General features: G+C 66.7%; 1 protein-coding gene across 3 annotated transcripts in view; it reads left to right on the top strand.

Moving 5' to 3' along the window:
* Positions 1–312: 312 nt before the first annotated feature.
* The window catches only part of PHF21B (PHD finger protein 21B), a 52,733-nt gene continuing 42,234 nt past the window's right edge, over positions 313–10,811 (top strand). Inside the window, exons 1-2 of one of the 3 annotated variants that reach the window (XM_070051536.2) lie at positions 313–505; positions 1,254–1,319. In XM_070051536.2, coding sequence (XP_069907637.1) covers positions 452–505; positions 1,254–1,319 — 120 coding nt within the window. In that variant the 5' untranslated portion in view covers positions 313–451. Of the gene's footprint in view, positions 506–823; positions 1,134–1,253; positions 1,320–10,811 lie in introns of those variants that run through there. The other 2 variants (XR_016216382.1, XM_070051533.2) reach the window with 2 other exon arrangements.

Raw genomic sequence — 10,811 nt, 5'->3', positions numbered from 1 at the left:
GCACCGCCCCCCGCCGCCCCGGCCCGCTCCATCCGGGCACTGCCGAATTAGCATCGTGCCGAGGCACAACTTCGCCGAGGCCCAGGGAGATCCAGGCGCGCGCCGGAGGAAATATAGTCCCTGCCGGCGGGCGGCTCGCGCGGGCGCGCGCGGGGTTGCGCGGGGCTCCCCGCACCGGGGGCGGGGGCCATGCGCCGGGCCGCGCCGGCAGTCCGGGGACCCGGCGCAACTTGCCGGGCCGCCTGAGGAGTTGGGGCGGCCGCGGGCTCGGCGCTCGGCCGCCTTTCTTCCCCCTCGCCAGCCCCCGTCCCTTTCGGCCGTGGGGGAGGGGGCTCGTGTCCCGTGCCTTCGCCCCTGCCCCCGCGGAGGCCGGGCGCACCCCCGCCCGGTCCGCACAACTTCCCGGGAGCCGGCGCCAAAGTCTGCGCAAAGTGGTGCCTAAGTTGGCGGGATGGAGCTGCAGAGCCGGCCCGAGGCGCTCGCCGTGGAGCTCGCGCGCCGCCAGGTAGCGGGCCGGGGACCCCGGCCGGGGGCGGGCGAGTGGTGCACGGGGTGGGGGGCGCGGCCGAGCCCGGCCGCCTCCGAGTCCCCGACAGGGGCGCGGGCGGGAGGCGGAGGGACGTGCGCACCTGCGGGGAGCCCCCGCCTCCGGCCCCCTCCCGTGCGGTCCGGCACGCACTGGGAGGTCGAGGGCGCGGGGGCAGTTTCTCTCCGTGAGCCACGCAGGGTCCCAAGTCCGGGGGTGCCGGGAGGGGGCCCCTCCGGCAGCCCGCCCCTGAGCCGGGGGCTGCGTGCACAGGCCCCGCACGCCCCCGTGCCACCCCGCACTGTTTGCCAAAGTAGTTTTGGCGATCGCTGCTCCGGCGAGCGGCGGCGGCGGCGGCACCGCGGCGTGCGCGCGTGTGTGTCGGGGAGATTAGGACGCGACTTGAATATTTATGAGCTTTGCTCTACACGGACTCGCCGTGTTTACTTGGCTCTTTGTTCCTCCCCCCTCCCCCGGCACACACGCACGCCCGCACTCCCTCGCACGCGCACCCCGGCCTGCAAACTTGCGCGGCTCGGGGCGCGCCGCCGGGTGGCCTGGGCCCCCGCCCCGCCCGCGAGCTGTCCCGATGCGGCGGCAGCCACAGGTAAGCGGCCCCGCGCGGCGCTGCCCCGCCGCCGCCGCGCGTGCGGGACGCGCCCGGGAAACTTGGGGCGCGCGCCGGACCCGGGCGCCGGCCTGAGCCCGCTGCTTGGTGTCTCCGCAGAACGGCGACCTCAGGAAGCAGCTCCAGGAGAGGCCGGCGCGGGTCGCGGCGCTCGGCGACAAGCAAGTGAGCGCGGGGCCCCCGCCGGGCGTGGGGGCAGGGAGGGCCCCGGGCACTTCGGCGGCGCCCCCGGGGAAGTGCGGGCCCGGGCTTCGCGCGCTCGGGTCCCACGGGGGCTTCTCCGTGTCCCAAAGTTAGGGCGCCCGCGCCGGGGAGCCGGCGCTGGTCCTGGAGGCGCCGGGTGGGCTCTGGCCGGGGCGGGGGAGGGAAGGCGCGCTCGGAAGGCGAGCCGCCGGCGTCCATTTTGAGAGGTGGCCGTGTTTTGGGGGACGTGCAGGCTCCTCCCGGCCCCATCGCCTCCGCCTCGCCGCCCGGAGGGCGCGCGCGGGGGGTGGGGGCGCCAGGCGGGCCCGGACGCGCAACTCCGTGGAAGCAGTTCCTGGGGTGCCGTGGCCCGCGCCCCGGGCTCGCAGCCCCCTCGCTGCACTTCGCCGGCTTCACTTTGGATTCTTGGAACCTGACGCCGGCTCCGGGGAACAAAAGAAAGGCGCCCCCGGGACCCCCGGTTCTGCCCCCGCCCGGGTCTCCAGGCGCCTCTCGGGCGCGGGGCACCCCGGCGGCTGCCCGCGGCGTGGCGTGGCGCGGTCGCCGGCCCCCTCGGGGGCAAAAAGTTGTCCATTGTGACTTGGCTGCGCGCAGCTCGGCGCCCGGCCTTCAGCACCACGAACAGACGCCGGCGCGCGCCCCCTCGCCCCCGCCCCGCGCGCCCCCGCCCCTCCCCTCCGCGCCCCGCCCCGCGCCGCCCCAGCCGAGAACTTTGAGCGGCTCGGCCAATCCGCGCTCGGCACTGCGGCGCAGGCGGGGCTGGGGGCGCGACGCCCCGCCCCTCTGCCCCGCCGCCCCCACCCGCGCCCCCCGGCCATCGATCGCGCTTCCTCCGGAATGCGGCGGCCGCGGGAGCCAAACTTGGGTCCCGGCGGGGCCGGGAGCGGGGAGGCGAGGCCGGGGTGGGCGGGGGGAGCGCGCCGGGACCGCGTCCTGGGAGTCTTTAAAGTTGGGCAGGGGCGGGGGGCGCTGGAGAAGCTGGCAGTGCGGGCCCTGGCTCGGCCGGGCCGGCCGGGCGGAGAGCCCCCTCCCCGCCCCCCAGCCCCGCTGCACGCCCCCGCCCGGGCCTGGACGCTTCCATTCCCGGCGGAGGGGGCGGCCTGGCATTTCCATTTTGATGGCTCAGATGCCATTTTTGGAGGGGGAGGGGAGGGGTGGGGAGCCCCTCCTCTGGGAGCACAAAGCTGTTTGCTGTGCGCTCGGCGTCGGGTCGGGCGCTCGGCGCTCGGCTGCGGCCGCCGAGGGTCTTCTTCGCGCCCCTCGGCGGCGGCTGAGACCCCGAGCGGGCGTAGGAAGGGCCGGAGTCGCCGCGCCGGCCCCAGCAGTGTGTATTTGCGTGGCTTGCGTGGCCGGAGCTCGCCGCGGGAGCGGCTCCTCGGGGCCGGCGCGGCGTGGCTGCTGTTCGCTGCGCTGGGGACTGGAGCGCGCCGAGGGAACGCGGTGCGAGGTCGCGGTGCGCGGCTCTGGGGCCCGAGCGCTTCGCCTTGAAATGTCGACGCGGGCCAGGATGCTCGCCCAGGGTCTCCATCTTTTTGTGTGTGTTAAAAAAAAAAAAAAAAAAAGACGAAAACTTTTATTCTCTGGCCTTGGAGACCCTGCTCCTGCGTTTAGCGGCGCGCGGGAGCAGCCGGGGTTTCCGGCCGGGCCGTGGGAACTCGTGTCTGCGGACAGCCAGCCTGTGCCTGCTTCGGCTTCCTTTGTGGCATTTTGTGAGAAGGGGGAGGGGAGGGCCCGGCCGTGGCTCCGCATGCTAATCAGGCTGCCTAGCCTCTCCCTGGCTGCAGATCTCGCCCTGGGGGCCAGGCGTCTCGCCCTCCAGTGGGCAGCCTGGCCGGGCCGAAACTGGACCTGCTCTGTTGCGCAGGCGGGGGCCTAGCTAGCTGGAGCCGGATTGGGGGGGTGGGGGTGAGAAGGCAGGTATGTGAGACTCCAGCTTGGGTTGAAGGGGGGTTTCCCGGCAGGTGGTGGGTGTCTGTGTGCTTGCTGCCCTGGCTGGGAGTGTCAGACGCCCAGGTGAAGTTTTTATGAACAGTGTACAAGTGGGTGCTGCACTAGATGGCGACACGGGTGATCAGGACTGGGAGAGTGGACAGCAGCCACCAGGTGTCCACTCACGCCTTCGCTGTGGACAAGCGTGGGAAGGCCATTCAAGGACTCTGACTCGGGGAGGGTGAGCAGCTGGCTGGCCACAAGTAGATGCATATGAATTCTCTGGAACCATCTGGGTTTTCCTGGGGATTAGAGGGTAAACGGGAAATGAGCTTCCACGGGACCTTGGTGTTTGAAAACAGAGCTCCTGTGTTTTCCTTAAAAAAAAAAAAAAAATCCCAGGGTCGTGGTAGGGTGTGGTCAGAGCCCAGCGTGGCCTGGTGGCCTGGTGGCCTGGCGGAGCCGGTGTGGGGAGGCTGCTGCTCGCTGCTGGCCCTGGTTCCGGGGAGGGCTGGAACCGGGTCCCACGTGTGAAGACTGCTCGGCGTCCCACATGTCAGCTGCTCCCGCGGTTTCACACCAGGAACTGGAGCCAAGTTTGCATCTCATTTGTCAAAAGCAGGCACCTCGCAGGACAGGACAGGCCCCTGAGAGCCGGGAGGGCCCCTTCCGCGTCCTCGCTGGGCACCCAGCGGGTGCGCATGCGGCCGGGTGCGGGGGCGTCTCCAGACCCTGTGCTCCATCAGCTTTAACGGAGGCTGGAGGAGCCTGCCGGCGGGACTCAGCCCCCCGAGAGTGAACCGGGGCCTTGTGCGTGGCCCGATCCGTCGCTCTGATGGACTCGCGTTCCAAGGGGCTGTCCTCAGGTGCAGCAATAAAATCCATGTTCTTGAAAGGGTGGCGCGCGTGGCCTCCCTGGGCGCAGGCCCATCTCCAGCATGATTCCATGGCTCCGGGAACGCGGGTGCGGCTGGGGGCGGGGTGCCTCCCGTGCCCTCCTCGGAGAGGGTTTCCGTGTGCTCTGAGCGGATGTGCAGATGTGAATCTTCCCAGCCCAACCTAACTGCTGGGTCTCAGTTCTTTTTTTTTTTTTTTTAAGATTTTTTAAATTTATCTGAGAGGTAGAGTTACAGACAGGGAGAGACAGAGAAGTCTTCCATCCACTGGTTCAATCCCCAGATGGCCACAATGGCTGCAGTTGGGCCCCTCTGAAGCCAGGAGCCAGGAGCTTCCTCCAGGTCTCCCACGTGGGTGCAGGAGACCCAGCACTTGGGCCGTCTTCCACTGCTTTCCCAGGCCACAACAGAGAGCTGAATCAGAAGTGGAGCAGCCGGGACTTGAACCAGTGCCCACGTGGGATGCCGGCACTGCAGGTGGAGACTTAACCTTCTGTTCCATAGTGCTGGCCCCTGTTCAGTTGGTTTGAGAAGAAAGCGTCTGTCCATTTGTACACCTTTATCTCTAGATGCCTCTATCAGCTACATTTTTATTTCGCTGATTTTGTTGACTATAATGATAAACAGTGTAACCTCACTGAGTTGTGCTGAGCCTGGTAATCGTGCGTTAGAACATCAGCCCATAACTTGTCCAGGGTTATGTGACTGAAAGGAGAGGAAGGGTTTGTTCCTGAAGTCGGGAGAAGGTTTACGGTTCTGCAGGGCGTTGCCGGAGAGGCGGCCATTGGCTTCCTGTTACTTCTGTGCCGCGGAGCAGATGAGGACGACTTGCTTCCCAGAAAGCCGTTTGTTGAGGAGCAGCACGGGCTGTGGGAGAATCCCAGCGTGGACTGGAGTTTGTTGAGGAGCAGCACGGGCTGTGGGAGAATCCCAGCGTGGACTGGAGTTTGTTGAGGAGTAGCACGGGCTGTGGGAGAATCCCAGCGTGGACTGGAGTTTGTTGAGGAGCAGCACGGGCTGCGGGAGAATCCCAGCGTGGACTGGAGTTTGTTGAGGAGTAGCACGGGCTGTGGGAGAATCCCAGCGTGGACTGGAGTTTGTTGAGGAGTAGCACGGGCTGCGGGAGAATCACAGCGTGGATTGGAGTTTGTTGAGAGCAGCACGGGATGCGGGAGAATCCCAGCGTGGACTGGAGTTTGTTGAGGAGTAGCACGGGCTGCGGGAGAATCACAGCGTGGATTGGAGTTTGTTGAGGAGCAGCACGGGATGCGGGAGAATCCCAGCGTGGACTGGAGTTTGTTGAGAGCAGCACGGGCTGTGGGAGAATCCCAGCGTGGACTGGAGTTTGTTGAGAGCAGCACGGGCTGTGGGAGAATCCCAGCGTGGCCTGGAGTTTGTTGAGGAGCAGCACGGGCTGCGGGAGAATCCCAGCGTGGACTGGAGTTTGTTGAGAGCAGCACGGGCTGTGGGAGAATCACAGCGTGGACTGGAGTTTGTTGAGGAGCAGCACGGGCTGCGGGAGAATCCCAGCGTGGGTTTGAGGTGGTAGAGTTTGGTCCCCCCCTGCTGGCCCTGCTCTGTCCTGGGGGCGGGAGCCGCCGAGCCAGCTGTGAGGCGTGTTCATCAGGCGTGTCCTGCACACGCACACGTGTGTGATTGGGTAGGCACCTCTGTGCTGTACACGTGGATGCACCAAACAGTACTTGCCTTGGGCAGCTGACACGGCGTGTGGGCATCTCCCGGGGGCAGCTCGGGCGGATTCCACACACGGGCCAGGGCTCCCTTGTGCCAGTCTGTGGGTAGAGGGAGCTCCCCGGGGAGGGTCTCTGCCGTGAGCGTTTGCCCGTGTAGCTGGGCAGGCAGATGTGGCCCCGGTGTTTTGTATGAGAGGAAGCTCGGCCTGCAGGAGAGACCGGGCGCTTCTGTGGGAGCTCCTGTGGGAGGCGTGAGGGCGCTCCACGGAGGTGGCTTTTGCGCCAGGGCGGAAGTGTGCAGGCTCGTCCCCTCAGCCGTGTGCGCTCCTCCTCGGTGGGCGTGTTTTCCTTCGATGGTCAGGATAATCCCGTGACTTGGGTCGGGATGGGTGGGTGAGTCCTGTCTCTGCACAGGTCAGACAGGTGAGGATGGCCAAGAGGGCGCCTGCCCCTGCCTCGGGCACCGTCTGTTTCCATCTCCACCTCATCTCCAGCCGGCTTCCCGTCCGGCAGGGTGGCTGTAGCCCTGGGGAGCAGAGGCCCCCAAGTCAGCACACTGGGCAAGCCGGCCTGCCTACGGAGTCGGCACACTGGGCAAGCCGGCCTGCCTACCGAGTCGGCACACTGGGCAAGCCGGCCTGCCTACCGAGTCGGCACACTGGGCAAGCCGGCCTGCCTACGGAGTCGGCACACTGGGCAAGCCGGCCTGCCTACCGAGTCGGCACACTGGGCAAGCCGGTCTGCCTACCAAGTCGGCACACTGGGCAAGCCGGTCTGCCTACCAAGTCGGCACACTGGGCAAGCTGGTCTGCTCCCTGGAGCCCCCCTGCCTCCCTGTGATGTGGGCCGGTGGAGGGAGCCACGACAGGTGGCTGCGATGAAGCCAGAGTGTGGACAGGGGAGAGCGTCTGAGTTGGAAAGCGAAGGGCAGCTGGGACCTCGCTGGCCCCTTCTGGGGCTGTGTGTTCCACAGGAGGGCACCTGTGTGCCCGGCAGTGTCTGAGCCCTCGTCAGCCTTCTGCCTCTGCGCGCACCTGCTGTTGGGACTGCCCGGCCGAGTTCAACTAACCTTGCCGCTGTCCAGCCTGGTGCAGCTGATGATAACTTTGGTCATCCCATCTGCCCCATTGCTGGCTCTGCTGATTAGCCCCGGGGTAGCGAGTTTTTCCTACAATGCTTTTGTCTCTCCAGGAACCTGATCCTGGGCCTGCTACCTGTGTATGTTTCGTGGGTGTGAGCCGACCTGTGGTCTGTGTAGCCCGCTCTGTGAAGCGGCCCGCACGGGGCTGAGGGCCCGGCCCTTGCAGGGGAGGTCTGGACGGGGCGCAGCACCATTGGCCACTCTGGTCACTCTCGGGGGGTCAAGGAGACCCTGAGGGGAGAGTGCTGGTCCCTCTTCCAGGGCTTTGCTCTGGAGCCCCCCACCCCAGCCTGCACGGAAGTCTTTGGTTTCCACAGCTCCATCCATGGAGGTGGATCCCACACCTGCCCCATGCCCCCAAGGGTCTGCCGTCTGGGGCAGGTTTGGGAAAGACAGCAGGGTGCGTGGCGTGCTCGGTAGCGCCCCCAACTGTTCAAGGGGCTGTAACAGGATTCAGTGAGCTGTGCGTGAAGCCCTCAGCGCGTGGACTTCCCTGTCGTCTTTTGCTGGGGCCTCGCCGGGCGAGGCTGGCAGTGAGGCCGCCCCTCCCAGGCCCTCAGCGGTCTGCTGGGGTCACCCAGCCGGTGAGTGGAGCCGCGTAGGCTTCGTGATCGTCGGCAGAGATGGGTGGGGTGGGCTCTCGAGTTCCCTCGGGAGAGGAGTCAGACGTGGCGCAGGGAGGTGGGCACACAGGTTTAGTGGGGTGGGCATCCGTCAGAACAGACGGGACAGAATCTGAGCGCCCGGGCACTCAGACTGGAGAGAGCGAGGGGACGGGGTCAAGTGCAGAGAATGCACCGGCGGGCCAGGCGGGCGGCTCGGCAGAGAGCAGAGAGCTGAGCGGGGGTTTACCAGGGCGCTGGGTCCTGCTCTTCCCGCTTCTCCTCCCCCCCCCCCCAGGACACAGGGGTTGCTGGGTGTGAATCAGGTGAGATTCCTCCCCAGGTCCCACTGGGGAGCCCACCTGGGCGGGCAGAGGCGCTGCCCCTAGGCCTGCTTGGGGGGGCTGTGAGGGCTCCATCGCCCGTGTGGTGAGGCTGGGCCCCCAGGTGGTGCTGGGCAGAGAGGATTCTCCTGGAGCTTCCCTGGGGTGGGGGCGGGGACCACCTGGAGAGGTGCCAGGCGCAGCAGGACTCTGCCGTGTAGGGTCCTGGGCTGCTTCCAAGGTGAGCTTAGCTAATTCTGACTTCCTGCCTGACGTGACCTGAACCCCTGTGTGGGCAGGTGTGTGGATGTGTGTGTGTGTAGATGTGTGCGTGTGTGTGTCTGTGTGTGGATATGTGTCTGCACGTGCGTGTGTGTGTCTGTGTGTGGATATGTGCACGTGCGTGTGTGTGTGTGTGAATATGTGTCTGCATGTGCGTGTGTGTGGATGTGCGTGTGTGTGGATGTGTGTGCATGTGTGTTTGCGTGTGTGTGGATGTGTGTGTCTGCGTGTGCGTGTGTGTGTGTGCTGGAACTCAGGGCGTCACCCAGGTGACAGCAGAGCAGAGAGCTGTGGGGGAGGCGGCCGGGAGCCGGGGGGGCGGGCGGCACAGCGGGAGTTTAGCTGTCTGGTGAAAAGTTGTACAGCCGCCTGGGCCTGGGTCTCAGGAGTCTCCCTTCTGGGAGCGCCTGCCCGTGGGGCAGCGGGGTGGGGGCACACGGCAGGCCAAGGGCAGGAGGGAAGCCGCGCCCACTGCCGTGGGAGCTCGGACGGACCCCAGTTTTCAGCCTGGGCTTGGTGGAGACGCTGCGTCTGTCGGCACCTCCCCTGCATTTGCGTCTGCGTGGCCCGAGCCGTGGCCCGAGCCGTGGCCCGAGCCGGAGCCCCGTCTGGCTGCCCCGTCTGGCTGCCCCGTCTGGCTGCCCGGGCTCTCCGTGTTATTACCGGTGTGACTTGGTGCGTCAGTGTGGAGGCCTCCTCACTTGCAGATGGCCTGTGCCCTCACCGTCGTCCTGGAGTTGCGGTTGCTTACTGCTCCAGGCCAGCGGCCTCCAGCTGGGGGGGAACCGCTGATGCAGCTTCGTTCTGCCGTAGCGGCCGCCCCAGCAGCCCCGGCCACCCCTGGCCACCCCGGCAGCCCCAGCCACCCCCGGCCACCCCGGCCACCCCGGCTGCCCCAGCCACTCCTGCAGCCCCGGCAGCCCCGGCCGCTCCGGCCGGCTCCGACGCACCACGTGTATTTGGCCTGGCGCCGGCGCTGTTCTTAAACCCAGGAGAGAGGGCTGTGTCTGTGGGGATTGTCGTTAATGTTGAGATTATTTATTTGAAGGCTGTTACAGAGAAAGAGGAAGGGACACACACAGAGAATCTTCCATCTGCTGGTTCACTCCCCAAATGGCCTCCACGGCTGAGGCTGTGCCAGGCCAGAGCCAGGAGCCAGGAGCTTCCTCCGGTCTCCCACGTGGTGCAGGGGCCCAAGGACCTGGACCATCTTCCACTGCTTTCCCAGGCCACAGCAGAGAGCTGGATCGGAAGTGGAACAGCCGGGACTCGAACTGGCGCCCACATGGGATGCAGGCGTCACAGATGGCGGCTTTACCCACAGTGCCATAGCGCCACCCCTTGCATGTGTGATTTTAGCAAAAGATTGTTTAGTCTTTTTTATTCATCTGAAAGGCAGCGTGACAGAGAGAGGAAAAGGCAAAGAGGGAGAAGCCACCAGCAGCTGGTCCACCCCTCAGAGGCCAGGAGGAGCCCGGAACCCCATCCAGGCCCCTGTGGGTGGCAGGGATCCACCGCACCCAGGGTGCGTTAGCAGGAGCTGGGGGAGGCACGGGGGGACTCCGTCACCGTGCTCCTGTGTGGGAGCGGGGTCTCAGGTGCAGGCTCAGCCCGCCGTGCCTCAGCACCCACCCCCGTGGGGGGTGTGGGCTGGGTCAGACCCTCAGCCTGAAGGAGGGGCTCCTGGTCCCACAGTGGCGACGGTGCTGCCTCCGGCACGCGTGTCCCGTCCTGAAGGACCGGGGAGTGTGTGCCGCATGCCTGGCCTGGTCCCGGTGTTCTCACTCTGGTAGCGGCAACACGAGAACCCGAGGCTGGCCGGGCCTCAGAGGGTCACTGCTGTGGAAAAGAACGGGTGCGTCCAAGGAGTGTGTGGGAGATGGGAGGAAAAGTCAGCTTATTTTGGTGCAGCACGTTGGCGCCCGCGCGCCTGGTTTCCTCCCGGCACGCGTCTCTGGTAGTTGTTGGGGAGCTCTGGAGGAAGCGCTCCTGTGCGGCTTTCTCCGGCACGGAGGCCCCGGGCTGCCCTGGCTGTCCAGGTTCGCGAGCGGCCCCGGACCTGGGCGACCTGGGATTCGGTGGGCTTCGGAGCCACCTCGGCCGTGCCCCGGTCTTACCTGTGGGAAACCGAGGACCTGGCCGGGGGTGGGGCCGTGCCCAGCGCTCACATCAGCCCAGAGGCCTTGTCTCCCTCCAGCTGCCACACGGCGTGCGCTCCCCAGTGAGATTTGGCTCACTGGAGTTTTGCTTCGTCAATGGGCGGTGTGGGGCGGCAGTGGGTAGCGGGGGGCAGTGTGGGGCGGCAGTGGGCAGTGTGGGGCGGCAGTGGGCAGCGTGGGGCGGCAGTGGGCGGTGTGGGGCGGCAGTGGGCAGTGTGGGGCGGCAGTGGGCAGCGTGGGGCAGTGTGGGGCGGCGTGGGGCGGTGTGGGGCGGCAGCGGGCAGTGTGGGGCACAGGAAGTTCTCGTGTGCATCCAAGGCGCACCCTGGGCCACACCCTAGCGGCTTTTTTTTTCCAGAGCCCTGTTGGATTTGCACAAGTGAGAGTGGAGGCTGGTGTGCGCAGGCTGTCACTGGCTCAGGCTGGC

This window comes from Oryctolagus cuniculus, chromosome 11, assembly GCF_051225735.1.
Source record: "Oryctolagus cuniculus isolate XC-2025 breed Fujian yellow rabbit chromosome 11, ASM5122573v1, whole genome shotgun sequence".
Classification (NCBI taxonomy): domain Eukaryota; kingdom Metazoa; phylum Chordata; class Mammalia; order Lagomorpha; family Leporidae; genus Oryctolagus; species Oryctolagus cuniculus.
Note: the sequence above shows the minus strand (reverse complement) of the source record. Positions and strands in the feature narration are given on the sequence as shown.